Raw genomic sequence first — 18217 nt, 5'->3', positions numbered from 1 at the left:
TAATCTATTTTTTTCCACACAAATCTAGCTTTCAGGTATAGCTATCTGTGAAGCTGATTTGAATAATTTCAAGAAAAAAATTGTTCTGCAGCCAGGTATTCAAATCAGCTTCACAGGGAGCTATACCTGAAAGCTAGATTTGCATAATACACATCATAGTTCGTTAACAGAAAACCACAATCCAAGTCACACAGAGTTTGTGTGCAGTCAGTGTTGGTTTCTTGATTGTTGTCAGCCCACTTTGAGGTGTGTGGATTTAAAGGGAGAAATTGAGTCGGAGTCTGGTAGAGTTCCTGGGTAGCTCAGTTGGTAGAGCCTTGGCACGTTTAGCCAAAGATCCTGGGTTCGATATCTGCTCCAGAACAATATTTCCCTTGAAATTATTCTTCCACTTTTAGTTTTTCTGAGCACAGCTCTTTTCTTCCTATTTTTGACTTTCCCTTTTTCCTTCCATTATTCATATTGTCTCTGTTCCTTTATGCATTGCCTAAATTCACGTTGTCTTTGTGCTGATGATTTCTGAACAAATTACGAGAAGTCCAATTGAAAGAAATAACTAATGCAAACTGGTTATGACTAGAGCAAAGTATACTTACTGCTATTAAAGCCATTGTGTATAAGATTACTTAATAAAATAAAAATAGATTATGTAGAACACCTTGATTTACAGATGAAGTTGGACATTTAGCAGAAAAGCAAGACTTCCTAATATGTAAACAATTCAAGTGTGGAGGATTCTGAGAATTAAAAAGCAATTAGAAATTAAACGAATACAGAAATGAAGAAAATTATTGGGAGATATACAAACAGATGACATATTTTATTACACCAAACATGTACCTTATTCCACAAGATATTGAAATTTCGTGCACACATCTATTGTTATGGGAATTACAATAGATGTTGCAGAACATCATATTGCTTCCCACAATCTTCAACCATTCTGTTTCCTGCCATGGGCGATAATGGAAGTTTCTCTTTTGAGCAGCTTGTTAAACAGTAATTTTATTTTTTTGTGCTGAATGAAGAAGCATTATCGTGATACAGAAAATTTTGAGCTGTATCACATGCTCCATGGACATAGCAAGGAACATTATGTAAGACAGTTTGAGGGAAGAAACGACCTCTTGCACAAGCAATTTGTTTCCCTGAAAATGCAAGAGAGTTCAGGAAATTCTTTTCAACTAGCTTCAAGAGAGATGGGAATATCTTGCCATACAGTACAGACAATATTACTCTCTGGTCTCAGACTTTTCCCTTACCAAGTTGTCGTGCACCGGTCTCTGTTGACGTCCCTCTGGCGTGTTGTCGAGGTGTAGAGAGGGGAAACAGGAGTGACGGGACAAGGGCTGCCGATGCTCAAAGGGAGATGATGTGTTATTATAGTGAAGAAAAGACTGTTTAACAATATTTTATTGAAAACAACAATAAAAGTATTAGATGTTTTTCCCTGGTTCTCAGGTAGGGAAAACAGAATTGCGATAGAAATTGGTAATTTAGAAATTTGTCTTGAGATGCTGATGTGTGGAAAGTTACGATAATGAGGTAGAATTTGTAAGAGAGACAGGGGTAATGGGAGTGCCTGAGTAGGGGAGTGTTAGACTTGTCCGGAGGGTATGATGTGGGTGTAGAAAAACAAGAGAGAGAGATGGAACTGGGTTCGAGGTTAGTTCTCTCAATCGATGGATCAGCTAGCCTAGTTTAGCAACTTTCCAGCAGTGAGAACAAACTCCATGAGTGTCGATGGATCAAAGAAGCCTAGCTTCGTGACTTTTCGACGCCAAGAGCGGGAAAATGGATAACTCTTCTCTTGAGGGATGAACGACACTAGCTTCACGACTTTTTGACAGCAGAGGGGTTCGAAGGAGGGACATGGGTCGAGCAAGCCAGGATGTACATGGGGAAATCGAAGTCGGGAATGTTACAAGGGGTGAACGGTGGGGAGTAGATGCTAACATCAGGAAGGAGATGTGAGCGCTTCCAGACTGTGGAACACACTGACTATCCCTGGCTTCCGCACACACTATCTCAAGTCAAAGCTCTGCTTTGTCACGTGACTAGCGACGTCACGCCAGGCAGTGAAGTGGGAGAGAGCTATGACACACTCTCTCGTGTACAAAAACAACTCAGTATGATGGTGGCACTGCAAGGTGGTGAAATTCGATGGGCACAGTGTAGCCGACCACTGCAAGTGACCTGGCCACCCTCCTAACTCTTGACTGTTCAAGTTCTACAGAGGGTAGAAATGATAATACCAGATGTGACCAGCATCGACCACTTAAGTAAGAAGGGAGAACCAGTGAATGTCTGGTGTGGCTAAACATTTAGCTTGAAAATAGAAAAATAAAAACGACATGAAATCTAGGTAGTACCGCAGAGGGAATAAAAATTGTAGATACACAACAAAGTGACTGTTGCACAGGCTGTCTCAACATAAAGGGAGAGGAGATTTGGCTTGGCTTTTCAAGAACTGGACCTAGGAGGGATTCTTGTACTGTTGCAAAGGTCCATTGTGCATGCTGCATATCAATAATATTGTTGAAGTCCATCACAACCTAGGAAGGAATCTAAGCTGGGCTTTCTTGTTAATATAATTATTTATCTTGTTTATACAAACTTTTTGTGCTAGTGCTTGAGACACTGACAGCTGAGGGGAGATTGCATTACACTTTGAGTAAAAAGTAAAGATATAATTTTGAACATACAATTTTCTTCCTCAAGGCCTATTTTTAATTGAAAGGGACAGTATACAGACAAAATGTCCTTTTTTGGACAAGAGAAAAACCACTAAACATTCGCTAAATTTTCAGTTATGGGGGAATTTTGATTTTTTTTAATAGATTTACCTAGCCATGAATTAATCGAGCCAATTTTCTTCAGAGAAACGGTTAATTTGCAGTACTATTTGAATATGTTGCAGAATGATTTATACCCAACTTCTCACTATTGAACTGCCAAGTGACCCTTAGAAGTGTATTCAATATTCGGTATGGTGTGATGTTCATGAAGAGGTGGATTCCAGACTGGTCGAAGTCAAAATGACAAGTTAAGAGTGAAGTGACAAAAACTGGTACAACAAATTTAACGCTCCTAGTGCCTGCATATTTTATTTCATTAGGTAGTTGAATTTATTTTGACACTTCTCTGAAGTATTTAGAGTCACTCTGCTTGTTATATAGATTTAGTTATCTTAGTGTTTTTCAAACAGATCCATGTGAAGACTTAGGATAATCTGAAAAATATAATATGATATGATATATATGTATTTATCCATCATATATCTGTAAAACAGACTTGTTACAATTCTTAGGCCCGGTTTCTTCAATCTTTGTTAAAATGTACCTAACATAGTGTTAATTAACTGTAAGTTAAAAGTATAAATTTCTCTTAAAAATATTGCGTTTCTTCAACTTTACATTTCACATTTTAACATTCTGTTTGTTAACTCACTGTTAGAACCAGAGATTCTAGAGTTTAACAATAACCTATAACCAAGTATAGGCTCAATTCTGTTTTCTGAACTTTGACAGTTGCGAATCTCGCTTGTTTCTGTTGTTTGATTCAGAGAGGATAGAAGTCTTTCTATTCTCTCAGGTTTCATTTATGCTTCTTTTCATCGTCTGTATCACAATAGCATGGAGTGGCGTATTGCCGTATTGGTATTGCTGTTATGAAATGGAAAACACTGAAACGAAAAGAAATTGTGGGAATAATTTCTCTTTGTTCGAGAGAAGCCTTATGCTGGAAATAATTTTGCAGTATAAAGAAATTATTGAAAAGTGAGGCTTGACAGAAAATAGGCTGTTCTGTCAAATCACTGAAATCATCTGCTCTGTTTATATATTCATGGATATCATTTTCTAAATAATCAAGATATAGAAGTTCAGCATCTAATGCACCAGCCATACTGAATACTTCTATGCTAACAAAGAGTTAAATGATTTAATTGCGTGAAATTGAGCAGTTAAATTAACATGGATTTTAACAGCCTGTTAGTACTAACAGTTATTGAAGAAATGCTTCAACTGTTAAGTTTACAGTTAAAATGGAATAACACACTGTTATAATTTAACAAAGGTTGAAGAAACCGGGTCTTAATCTGGAAAGTAAACTTATATTTGAGTTTGCAAAGGATAAATTAAAACGTGAATGAAACCATTTAAAACATTTTGAGAATGAGCAAATTTTATATCCTGAATCATTCTTTCACATTTCCAAATAAGCCATAGTTTTTTAGCACTGAACTCTGAGAGGGAAGAAAGTTTCTTGCAATGGTTTCCCCTGCCATAATGGCTGTCCCGAAATTTAAGTTTAGAAATAGATGCAGTGATCGAATCTGAGACTTGCACATCCCTTGTAGTTTGCCTGCTAACCCCTCTTCTTTTTGGTCTACTGTGACTTGATTCATGAAATACCTACACCAAAGTATTCACTGTCTTTGTCCAACTTTGGTCATCGATAATAATATTTTAACCTCGAGAGTAACAACTAAACCATTACAGACACTTTTTTGTAACTGTAGACTTATTTTAAAAATATGTTGCAGCATCATTTGTCAAACTACTGGCATTACAACCATGTGTTTATGAGAACAGGTTGTGATTGGTTTTCCTCTTGCATCTGAAACTGAATTATTTCTCACATACTTACTGCGATTTCTATTGTACACCAGTCAAACTCATTTTTTACTTGTCCTATTTGAGACTGTGGAAGAACATCACTGCTTTCTTTAACATTAAGTTCATTCATATTTTACAGATATCACGTACGTCCTAGCCAACAGTGCAAGTGGAAATAGTTTTGTGTGCAGTCTACTGCATATAGTGTACGCATGTGGGCATAGGTCAGTTTGGAAGCAATAAACTGAATACTTAGGACAGTTTGGAATAAATTTGATATTTCTCATTGCATGATTGTTTTATAGCATTATAGAATATATGTTTATGTCCCTTTGATAGCAAGTGAAACCATAATTTATTCTGAAGCTACTTTAAATTAAAATCTGAAAAAAAAAAATGACTTAGGACACTTTGAAATCCACCTCTTCAGTTGTGGAATTTTTGTTGCGTCTTAGCCCAGATTGAAAGTCTTTTATTTTATTTTATTTTGTATCGGACTTTCTGAAACAGAAATTACTTTACAACCTTGCAGTTGTTTAAAAGAATGCATATGTGGATTCTTCACTGTGTGGTAAGATCCACAAAGACGTGTGCCACAATTTCAAAAGTTTCACAGTATTTGGGTGTACAACTTAATTGTGAGAATTTTCATATTTTAACTCCAACACCAATCTGGAAATTAATGTGTGATCCACTTTTAATATATATATTTTTCCCCCTTGAGAATACATTAATTTTTGCAGATAAGCTGTCACATTCAATCTCATAGGATTCACCTAATTTCACAAACACACGAGGACCAAAAGGATAACTTTACGAACATGTATCATACAGTGTTTTTTTTTTTTTTTTTCATGATAGCACAAATGTACATTAAATAAATATTTCAATGTGGAGAGTTTATACGACCACAATTTCATGGCTGTCTAAACTCACAAACATTTAAAAATAAGTATCCATGAATTGCAGTGTGTAAAGTAATTACTTACATATTTTACACACTGGTGTTTTAAAGGCTCACTTTATGCCTTGATAACAGTGGATAAATACAAATTTAGGCACTATCGTAGAAAAAAAAACTGTTAATGAATACACACAAAAAGCAGGAATGTTTAACACATGTGGCATTGCTAGTCACTGGAAAACGAAACAAATTTATATCAGTATATAGAAGTGTACTTTGGAATAAAACAAAGGCTCTTATCATTATCTAAAGTTTCACAAACTGATGTCATTGGTTTTAAGAATTGTTGGATTATTTTTTTTTATTTAAACAGTTAAATTTGATACCTATTTTTGGAGAAAAAAATATATAAATTAAATTTGAATTGGAAGTAGAATTTTTATAATATGTTATGTTAAAATTAAAAATTTCCATGTAATAGTGTATCGTGCTTACGAATGTTAGCATTGAGATATTATAATTATTTATGCAACAAGTGGATAATCTTGATGATTATGGTATGAATGAATGTTAGCATTGAGATATTATAGTTATATATGCAACAAGTGGATAATCTTGGTGATTATGGCATGAGTGAATGAATGTTTGTCGCACAAACAATAGCGAGTGCAATAGTTTTCACGAGTGTCATAATAATATTATCCATGAGTTGGGTACAACACTTTATGGCATCTTAGCAATATAAATTGTAGGAAAGAAGTTATGAAAGAAATTCAATTCGGGATCCATAGCTGAAAAATTATCTTATATGTTTGTATCGATTAGTTGTGCCTGGCATTGACATTGAGTAAAGAGGAATGGATGAACTTGCAGGTTATGTTACAAATGTTCCTTTATTTTGTTAATATAGCTTTTCTGAACCACAGAACTGTTTTATGTGATACTACAAAAGTCATACAAAATTGTTAAAGATTGGAAATAAATGATATGTTACCTTCTGTCCTGCGTTTCATTTCTTGTTACGTGGCGCGTAGAAGCAATAACCAAGATAGCAAGCATTCCAATATTACATCATAGCAAATACGTCATTGCTTTTATTGGCACGCGTGCTATAATAAGCCAATTATACACGATTTTCGATACAGTAACAACCTGTTTATAATGCTAGGATGGCTAAAATATTTTACGTAATTACTTCCCTTTTTGTTAATACAGTGCGTTCTGTATGGAAGTAGCAAAAGATAGTTATTGGAGAATCAGCATTGCTTGTTTATTAATTAATTTATAAATAAAATAAAATACATAAGACTATGACAAGCACAATAAACAGGATGACGACATGGACCATCACAAGGACAGGTCTTTGTTGTAGTCCTTATAATGACTTTTGTCATAATTTTTGTCATTGTTCTTGTCATGGTCCTTATTGTAGTCCTTGTTGTCTTTGTAATGGTCCTTATCTTGATATTTTTTGTCTTTGTCATGTTAAAACAAATATAACCCCATTTATCATATTTTAAGATTTAATTGATAGTTATTATTTGTTAAAACATGTCACTAAGTCACCTATTTTTTTTAATTTATTTATTTTCCTAAGAGTGCATCCATTATATCATTTATAATACTATAATTTATAATTATGTAGTGTCTATGACCAGTAACCCTTATCAGAAGCCTACCTACTTATCTTTGTGCTAGGTCACTTATTTCTAGCACTTTCTAAACTCCATTTTAACGTAATTGAATTATAATTTGATTTCTGTACGTATAGTGCCCACCTAATGACTAGCCCACCAGGGCAAAAGAAATGTGGCGAGCATTATACTCTAAGGTATTTGACTACACTTTCAGGCCCACCTTTTTAATGGAAAATCCTTGCTCCCCATTCCAATTTTCATATACCCAGTTGCCACCACTGATGGATTGTTCAGTAAACTGTCCGAAAATAGGTCTGAACCTCACAAGTGGTACGAACTGGCACCACTTACGAGACAGTTATTAAAGTATTATTCCACTCTTCTAAAATACAAACACAATGTCTGATCCATCTGAATACAGGCCTCATCATAATGATGTAGTAATTGTTGTATACAAACAAACGTCCCAGGGAATGGGAAATGGTTGCACATGGTTAAAAATATATACTGTTGCAAAGTTTCCATCTCGTCCACGTGAGTGGCACAAACTAAACATTTCAAATTTCCCTACAAAAAGAAATGCTTCGGTTGCGGACATATATGTATATGGATTTTTTTTTCCATTGTGTTTGTGTGTAGAACCATCTCCCAAAGTTTATTGAAGCACTTCAGAAACACTCTGAATAATTGAATATATTAAGGCCATTGTGATATTCCTCGAGTAACTAGATAGTGAGAATTCAGAGATTAAGTTTCTAAAAAGCATGAATGATGTAGAGATTAAAACTGCCAAGGCCCAGACTGTCTGTTATTCTTTTCTCTAAAAATTGTAATTGAAACAAATTTTCGAGAAGGACCTTCAAATCCATTTATTGATGTGATCATGCTAAGCTAATAAATTTAGTCAAAACGCTTGAACTTTGGAATCTAGTGTTTTTTAAACAACCCTTCAGAACTTGTCAACTTTAAAAAGGAGAAGATGAAGCTCAAATTTAAGACTGTGTTATAATTGTACGCATGTATCTGTAGGAACTTGTCGCAAAACATCCCTCCAAATATTTGGCTAAAAGTTTTTGTACAATTTTAAGCTCTCGCAACATTTAAAAATTATGAGAAAATATAATACTTAAAGTGTACCAGATACACCAACAATTCGTAAGGATCTCACAGAGTCTGAATGTCTGGAGGGTTATTTAGTATAAAAGTTCCAGGGGGGAAAAAAAAAAAAAAAAAAGTCTGGACTTTCGAACAATGAATTTTGACGAGTTTTTTGTGTTCAGTGACATGCCATTATTCATCCTGCATTTTCTACAGCTGTGTGTGTTAAAGTTGATTTGGATCCCTTGCTCCAATGTTGATACTGAAAATAATTTTCTGGTGGACGGGAAAAAGGGCTTAAAGTCACTATGCAAAATTTCCAGGAGGAATTTTCAAAGATTTAAAGAACTACTGTAAATCCGAAAAGTGACATGTTTCAGCTATTTCAGGATTTTCTTTATTGTTGACGTCACTGATTTTAGGATCTCTTTTTAGGAAACTGATTCAATGAAGGAAATCTTATATCACAAAAAATAATGGCCACCCACCAGAAAATTTTAAATGTAATTAATTATTGTTTATTCATTATATTATTAAATAGTGTGGTAAACTATTTTGATGTTATGTAGCTGATTCTTAACTTTAATAGTTTCCATTGTCCTGAAATTGTGTTGATGATACAGATAACACCAAAATTTGTATTTGTAAACACTGAGAGAAAAAGTTAACGCCAAATAATCTGATATCTATTGTAAGAAAATGCACTTGATGATAATATTAACATTTTATTTTATTATTGTTGCTCATTCCATGTACACAACTGCGTATTAGTGTTTCTAAAATGCCATTTGCAAAAATGACTGTATCAGAACAAATAGGAACATCCTTTTTAAATCTAAAGGTGGCAACAGAAGTCAAGCATATGCCTATGCATAATATATGGTTATCACGATTTTTCCATTCTACAGCTGTTCATTTGTTTGCAAATGTAAATTTTTCTCTCCACTGTGAACATCAAACAAAACTCCTCCCCTATTAATATGCATATCTCGAATGTCTTCATAGTCCATTTTACTTCATTAGGAATACGGCTTAAAAGAACAATAGAAAAATAAGTTACATAACAAAATGCATGACGGACATAACTGTACACCAAAAGCAACAAATACTTCTTAAGTAAATTTTTGTTACAATTAATTTATGACTAGAACTACGATTACAATATTACTATACAGTTCAGGTTATCAAGGACAAATGTTTGTAAATAAATAAATAAATGTATTGAGTTATTTGATGGAACACTATAAAAAGAAATCTCATTTTTCATTTTGCCACTTTCTTCCCTTAAGAGTCACTGCAGTCCACCACTGTGGAGTAACAGTTAGCATGTCTGATCATGAAACAAGTGGGAAGTGTGATTACCTTGCAAATTTATAATTTATAAATTTTTTTTCAATAATTTCGTAAAATTTCCATTACAGGCTGCAGTTGAGTTGACGCAAAATATAAGCAAAGTGCTCAGTGGACACACATAAAAATATATATATATATATATATATATATATATTCACACTGTATTCCTTTATGACAGTTGTTCATTTTTATGCATGACTAAACCTTTGATTTTACAAATATCACTGGATTCACTAGGTCTAGATAGGGTAGGTTTATGATTGAAAATTATATAAATAACATTGACTATTGAAATACGAAATGCAAATATACAAATTTATAGGGGTACTGCATATGCCTTTAATGAAACACTTGCATTTTACATTTTACTGAAACTTAATTTCGAATGAAAATCTGCGCTTTTTTTCGGGATGTTTTTATTGAGAAGTGTTAGAAGTCCAACATTTTAAACTGTTTTTTAAATTAGATACTCCTAACTTAACAAATGACAGAACAAGTGAGAATGCTGAACTCTGTATTCTCAGTGTACGAAACATCATTAAAGGAAGGAACTTGCTGAATAGTATGAATTGTTTAGTCAGTGAGGACAAAACACGAACCCTTTGTTACATAAATTTTCTTTTCCAAACATGTTAAAAAACTCAAATTTATTTTTCTAAAAATAAACTTGAATTTAGATGGAAATGTAGGGTACAAATTTATGTTGCGACCTATTTCTCTGACGTAATCTAACAGTATGTTTTCATCTTTGCAGATCTCATACTGAGCTGCTACTGTCTTAAATCTTTACCACACATTCACCCCGTGCTTTTTTTATGTTTTGCTCTGACTGACGTCTCCAGTGCAAATTCTGCAAGTATTGTTTCTGCCTCGGTTTGCTTTTTTATTGACCTTACCAGGAGCACTGTATAAAGTAGGATGTTTTCCCATTTTAAGCTGAAACCTGTTGTGCCATCCCTCGCTTATATATTGTTTAGTGCAGGTTATGTCTTGTTACTTCATATCTGTTTTACCATCCTTCGATCACTTGCTCTCTTTTACTGTGACACACTATTCCTCAAAATAATCTAAAATTATGAGTATTTCATCTTTGACGAAGTCTTTTACTGATTCAAAATCATCGCTTACTACCTCTAGTCTGTTAGCATGATTGGTAGAACTAGTAGCATATGCATGGAGAATTTGACCTCCCAGTTTATTGGATTGTTGTGTGACTCTTGAAGGCCCTCAGTGTAATTTTTTTTTACATATATTGATTGTCCAAAATGGAACAGACATTACCTAATATGAGAATTTGGGAAAATTTTGACATTCCGAAACTTATAACTTTTTATAACTACACATTTATTGTTGTCAGCACCATCTTTTAAACAGGCACTGAAAATAAATCACACACACACAATTTTTTGAAGATACAGTACATTTCACCTATTTGCTCCCCTGTTACATAATTAATGCATCCTATGGCTTTATTTTCTATCACAGAAGAAATACATTTGCAAATTGCTTTGGTCTGTTCCGGAATAATGAAATACCAGTGGTTCTCATTCATGCACTTGATTTATGTGATACATTAGTATTACATTGATCATACACGTAAATAAGTTGAAGTTGTAGTACATGTGACATCTCTAATATTCCCCATGTATTCTCTTTTAATGTTAACATTGAGTCAGGATATTGAATTGTTTCTTTTAAGGTTTAATAATTATTTTGTTGTGAAATTCATATGAAATGATCTTATTTTTAAAATTGGAATGTTATGATGTATATGAATATATTAAATAAATGTAGCTGTGAATATCATTGTCAGAATGTTAACAGACCTTAAGGAAAGTTCTTTCCTTTTTGAAGTATTGAACTGCTCTTTCAGTAAAAGATTATTTGTACAGTTTGCCTGTTGAAGAAATCTGATGGTGATATAATTGTTCTGTGACAACTGACTTCTGATTATTATTTATTAAAGTACCATGCTCATGTATAACCTATGAAACTTCATGAAATGTTCTAGAGCCACTTCAACGAGCCCTGACAATGGCAGTCCATGGAGCACCTCCAAAGCGGAAGGAAATCTATAAATATGAAGCTCCGTGGCCACTCTATAGTATGAATTGGTCAGTTCGACCAGATAAAAGATTTAGGTAAGTTGAAAAATAAAACTTTTTTGGTTTGTATCACAATGAGCGTTTTAAAATTCACAGTAGTGGAATAAAGATTTGTATCTTTTCTTGAATTTGTGATTAAGTTGTTTAATATTCAAATTATTGTATAGTGAAAGAGGAGTTTCGAGTCGAAAAAATATTTTCATGTGCCTGACCTAATTTGAAGCATCTGCTACTTCTATAGATTCACATTGATTACTAGTCCTATTTCATCCCAACAATCCCATGATATTCTTATGTTAAGTGTATGAGATATGTCGTATGATGAAATAGTTTCCATTTCTGTCTTTGTTCCAGTCTGCAACAATTTTTTTCATTTTCTGTACTCCCGTTCTTTAATCCTTCGTATTTTTATGTTCATAATTTTTGGAAGTTTGATTTCTTTTAGGTATCGAGGCTAATAGCACCATAAATTTTGGAGATTTTTGTTGTTCCTTAAGAAGTTAGTCTTACTCATACAATGAAGGATTGTTATTTCGATTAATTTACTTCTTTTAAATGACAGTAATGATTATAACATGTTGAATTCATTGAGATATTTCATGTAATTCTTTAACAATTAATAACCCTTATCTGTATTTCTTTTGGAAAATTTCACATGCCACACTTCCTTGTAAGATCAGAGATGGTATCCGAAAAGTATCACATAACATTAATTCATTTTGGTTAGTGTCACATAAAACTAAATTTTGAAAGCTTATATAATGTTTTGGAACTGTAAGAACAGTATTTTATTACATTTTCACTACATTTACTGTATTCCATAGATCTTACATTAGCATTGAAACTTTAAGATGTGGAACAAGTCGAGAGTTATACTATCTTTGTGGCAAGATGAGGTGAGGCTGAGGATACTCCACAGATTATCTGATATTTGCCTTACAGTTGTGGGAAACCTCGGGGGGGGGGGGGGGGGGGGGGGGGATTCATCCAGCAGGTAATCAGCCCAAGCACAGCTGCTTATCAGCAGGCAAGCAAGTCTGGCGACTAAGCTACACTGGTGGCTATGCAAATATATACAATACATGGCATGCAAATTAATTAAATTTACAAGCAGAAATAATAATTTACCGCTTGAACTGTACAAAAATACACAATATATAACAAGGAGAGTAATTCAATTTATATGCATAAACAATTCGGAGAAGATACGAGTATGCAGAATTTTGGTTAATTGTGCTCTGAATCTGTTCTATTGGCCCTTCAAATCTTTCAGATAATGAGGTAGATAATTAGAGTTTAATACATTAATAATGAACTACTTTTTTATAACATCTTAGACTTGGAGGGTGCTATGCATAGACATTTCGCTAGCCCACGCTATGAGCGTGCTAAACTAGCCCCGGCTGATTACTTGTACAGGATTCATATCATATAATATCACTAACACTGGTTTATGAATACGAAAAATGTTAGTTCACTGATCATCCACCGGAAGCGCTAAGAATGTCTATGAATATGGCTCACAGAGATTAGATGGGGAACTAATTTGTGTATTATATTAAAATATGAATGTTTTGTTTAGTACTAAATGTATCTTGGTTTTTAATACAATGCATACATTTTATATTCTTCTGCTCACAGAAGTAGAGTGGAAGTGACAATATGCAGTGTAGCTGCACACAACTCCACACACCGTACAACCAGTGAAGTACAGAAAATGTGCTTAACTTTTTCAAAGACGACGTTGAAAGTGTTCCCAATTTGCTGTGAGGCAGGCTTTGTAGCACCGAAACATATTTATTTTTTGTTTACATGTTGCAGCTCCGTTTCTGAAATGCAATTCATCCAATGTTTGTAGATTTGATTTATAGATCCTGTCTTTTAAAGTACCATATAAGTAAAAATCGCTGGAGTTGAGACATTTTTTATACCATGGGATCAATTTTTGTTGTGTTGTACATAGAAGTCAGCCGCCTGGGATCAGAACCAGCATTTGACAGTTGTCTGCACCTCTCTGTCGATCCCATGATATGACATATGTCTCAATTCCAGTGGGGAATAAGTAGAAAAGTAGCTCAACAATTGCTGTGTCTGTTCCAATAAATTTTTCGAATGAAATTGTTTTTTTTTCTGTTAATGGTTCCTGGTGAACTTATTCTTTTAAGGCCCTCATAATTGCGGTCGAGTGGCCAAAATTTGTATAAGCACTTCTTTTGACATTAACATGATGAAAGAAAAAAACCTAACTATTTTATCTGCCTCCATCAGAATGTTTGCTTGTTAGTTCACAATTAACAATTAGATAAATTCAGAATAAGTAATTTTGTGTATTTATTTTCACTTTTTATTTTCTATTTGAAAAGTAAGATGTAAACCAACCTAGGTCTCATCTTTAATACCGTAAAACTTTATTTATTTAGTTTTTACCAACCAATGAAATGTTTTAGTCACATCGCAAAATATCCTTCCGACATAATTTAGAATTAAAAAAATTCTATACTTCATCCAAACTAATATATTGTTGGATTCCAAATGATAGAATATATTATATATAATTTTAAACACTTTTGAAAATGTTGTTAATAATGATATGTGTCTAAAATTAGCAAGAGTACATTTATCTCCCTTTTTGTATATTGCTTTTAATATTAAGTATTTGTCCCTATGGGAAAATGCTACTTTGCATTGACAAATTGCATAAATAGCTTAGTGGAGGACATATTATTTCAGAACATGCTTTTAAAACTTTACTTGCTATTTCAACATTTTCAGGGGCATCTTTTGTTTGTAGATGTTTTATTACATACATGATTTCTGCTGCAGTATGTATTTGGTATAAATTTGAGAGATGGAAATTCAGTGTTAAATTTGTCTTTTAAATAACCATTTGCAACATCATCTGCACAATCTTGAATGTTTAAGTTGGCAATAATATTTATATAGATGTTTTCTAATAATTTTCAGTAGATATTGGATCCCCTGCTTTATAATCATTGATTTTAATGTAGATAAAGAAAGTATTTTCATTCTTTGAATATTGATAAGATTCATTTCTAATAATATCCCAAATAGTTTTAATTTTATTATCTGAATTTTTTATTTTTCTATTAAAATGTGTTATTTTGCTTCTTTTATACATTTTGACAAAATTTTACAGTAGTTCTTTTAATAGTTAAGAATATGACTATCATTATTTTTCGTACCAATTAAATCTAGATTTCTCTTTATAGGCCTAACACATGAGATTATATTTCCCTAAATTATTCACATGCTTTTACTTTTGGACTTTTTCACAGACTTGAACTGGAAAAGATTAATTTAAATAATTCGTAAATTAGTTAAAAATACATTGAATTTACTATTAATATCATCCACATCTGTGGAGTAACGGTTAGCATGTCTGGCTGTGAAACCAGGTGGCCCGGGTTCGATTCCTGGTTGGGGCAAGTTACCTGGTTGAGATTTTTTCTGGGGTTTCCCTCAACCCAATATGAGCAAATGCTGGGTAATTTTCGGTGCTGGATCCCGGACTCATTTCACTGGCATTATCACCTTCATCTCATTCAGATGCTAAATAACCTAGATGTTGGTACAGCGTCGTAAAATAACCCAATAAAAAAAACTATTAATATGAGTGATAATAGTTACTATATATATATATTTTTTCCCAAGATTCACTTCATAGACATATATTGTAAATAAATGTTATGATTTCGTTTTTCTATTGAATTGCAAAGTAAAAAGTAATTATGTAAAGAAGGATTGAAACATGTGTATTAATTTTGTTGTGTGTTTAAATTTTTCTTCCATTATGATCTTTGGCTTAGCCTGGGGGTAATGAACAGGACTGAAGCTATGCACAGCTGTAATTTTGTATTCCACTTGGAATGATTACATGTTTGAGATTTTTCAAGTTTTATCAAATTGTAAGGCGAATATCAAACAGTTCCATGACGAATTATTGAATTCATTTTACCAAGATACATCACCAATGTCATCAATCCTAGATAACAACACAGTTTATGATACAGGGTCATTAAATAATAAAAAGAATATTCCATTGTATTTAGAATTGAAAATTTTATTCAAAAATAGATGTTGAGATGAATATTTACAAACAAGATGGTGTAATATTTAATTGTATAATTTCAGGCTTGCATTGGGCAGTTTTGTTGAAGAATACAATAACAAGGTTCAGATAGTTTCACTTGATGAAGACACATCAGAGTTCAGTGCGAAAAGCACATTTGACCATCCCTATCCTACCACAAAAATTATGTGGATTCCAGACAGTGTAAGTATTGATTTTTCATGAGGAATTTGAGGCAGAGATAATTTTTCTATTTTTCCTTTTAGTGTTCTGAACGATATGGAGAGTATAATATATTTAGACAATTGCATCATTGTGGGTAATTAAATGTTTTCAATGTCTTTTTGGTGAAATCTAGAATACATTGCTTATTAGTGTTTAAAATATAGTAGAACCTCGGTTACACATAACCCATTTATACTTACTTCTGGTTTGTACGTAATTATGCACAGGTCTTGACAAAATTACATTTCATTATATATAAATTAATTCTAAATTGTACATAATTGATTTGTAAGTAATTCGTTTTTGTATGTAGTATTTTTTTAAGGTCGAGATTGAATTGTACATATTTTTGTTCACTTTGATACGTAATAAAGTTTAATTCTAAATTCATATTATTTGTCTTCTGGCTGAATACATTCTAATCATTTCCACAATCCGCCAATCCACAAGGTGAGCTGCAGGATATGGGAACATAATACATACCGTGTGAGAGTGAAGAATGTTGCCTCTTATATCAGTGATCTCAATATTATAGGACTCGAACTGAAGTCCAGCAGCATACTGCATTGGACCTTCTGTCTCAGACAGGAGGGGTTTGTCTCGGACCATCCGATGTGATGTTGATTGCACACATTTTATGAGGCTGCAGCAGACTGCGTTGGATATTCATCCCGGGACATTCGTCTGAAGTAGTATGCTGCAACCTCATAAGAATGCGTGTAATCACTGTCACAGCAGACGGTCCAAAACAAAACTGTTCTGTCTGATGCAGTATGGTGCCGGCCTAAGACAGGAAACTCGCACAGCCCAGGCTAATACAGAGACAGCATACTCCGTCTTTACATACTAGCTTATTTTCTTTTTCATGAAACATGTTCCAGACATTTAAAAATAGTTGCAGGTCTGTCTAGGTGTCATGTATGTAAGATTAAAACTACTTGTTGGAAGACAAAGTTAGATTTAGGCCTATAAAAGAAGCTGAGGCAAATCCCGGCAAAACAAAACTGAAATTGCAAGAGGTTTGTAGTAAACATGTATAATATAAAAAAAAAAAACTAATAATTAAGATACCTTGCATTGTATTGTATTATATTTATTTACATTTCATGGTATTCGTACATTGTTTCACAGCTAGAATATGGAACTTGTCAAAAAATCTTAATAGTACTACATTCTTAATTCATAGTCACAGTCTGGTTGAAATATATATATAGAAGAGTTCTACAATATACTGGGTGTTCATTTCAAAGTGTGTCATGACGTCACTGTTGTTGGGTCACCGATTTGAAGCGAGTTTCAGCTTATATGTTAGAGAAGTTGCCTATTATTTAAGGTGTTCTTCAATCTGAACTTGAGAACGTGTACGGTATAACTTGAACATCGTAGCAACAGATGGCGGTCTGTATGGTCTGTGTGCTACTATAACCTCTTTCGAACTGTGTTTTGCGCCGGCAAGTCGTATGCAGGGTATTTGTTATCATTGGTTGCGTACGGTAACATTCCACAACACAAATCAAATGCTCCGTGTCCATGTTGACTGTCGAAGTTAATGCCAAGAAATACGTAATCGTCTTAACCCTCTCCCCATATCCCGACAGTACGTATTTCCAAACAGTTCACATTCCTGCCACTACCGCGTTACCGTATGTATCGGTAAGTACTCTTCAGAATGAACGCCGTACTTGCTAGGCAACTTCTCTGCCTCTTAGGTTATACACCTCTGCGGAAGTGTAGGAAGATTGAATTCTCTAGGCTCATCGGCTAGCCACATGACGGCATACAGCGAGCCATGACACATTTTGAACTGAACACCCAGTACTAGTACAACACAACCAGTTAGTATTGATACTTAATACAAGACAGAAATATTCATGCAGTGTTGTTGAATGTCATAAATTCACCTACAGAATAGAAGGTTGAGAATTTAGATACTTCTTTAATTTGGTCCTAAATAATCGTACGTTTTGAGTTTGATTTTTTATTTTCATAAGGAGGTATTAAACATTTTTACTGCCAAGTAATTAATGCACTCTTTTTTGATAGCACAATAGACTTGACGATGGAATATGAGAGTCATTTTCTTGAGGGTGTATTTATACTATGAACGTTGCATTAGTTACAAAGTTTTCACTATTACATAGGAGGAAGTTTATTAATGAAAAAATATACTGAGAATCCATGGGCAT

General features: G+C 33.6%; 1 protein-coding gene across 5 annotated transcripts in view; it reads left to right on the top strand.

Moving 5' to 3' along the window:
* Window positions 1-18217, top strand: part of wap (DDB1 and CUL4 associated factor wap) — a 141989-nt gene that overhangs the window by 66795 nt on the left and 56977 nt on the right. For 4 of the 5 annotated variants that reach the window (XM_069837878.1, XM_069837881.1, XM_069837879.1 and 1 more), the window contains 2 exons: window positions 11623-11752; window positions 15869-16010. In XM_069837878.1, coding sequence (XP_069693979.1) covers window positions 11623-11752; window positions 15869-16010 — 272 coding nt within the window. Of the gene's footprint in view, window positions 1-2920; window positions 3119-11622; window positions 11753-15868; window positions 16011-18217 lie in introns of all 5 variants that reach the window. The other variant, XM_069837880.1, reaches the window with a different exon arrangement.

This window comes from Periplaneta americana, chromosome 10 (genome assembly GCF_040183065.1).
Source record: "Periplaneta americana isolate PAMFEO1 chromosome 10, P.americana_PAMFEO1_priV1, whole genome shotgun sequence".
In the NCBI taxonomy this organism is placed as follows: domain Eukaryota; kingdom Metazoa; phylum Arthropoda; class Insecta; order Blattodea; family Blattidae; genus Periplaneta; species Periplaneta americana.
Note: the sequence above shows the minus strand (reverse complement) of the source record. Positions and strands in the feature narration are given on the sequence as shown.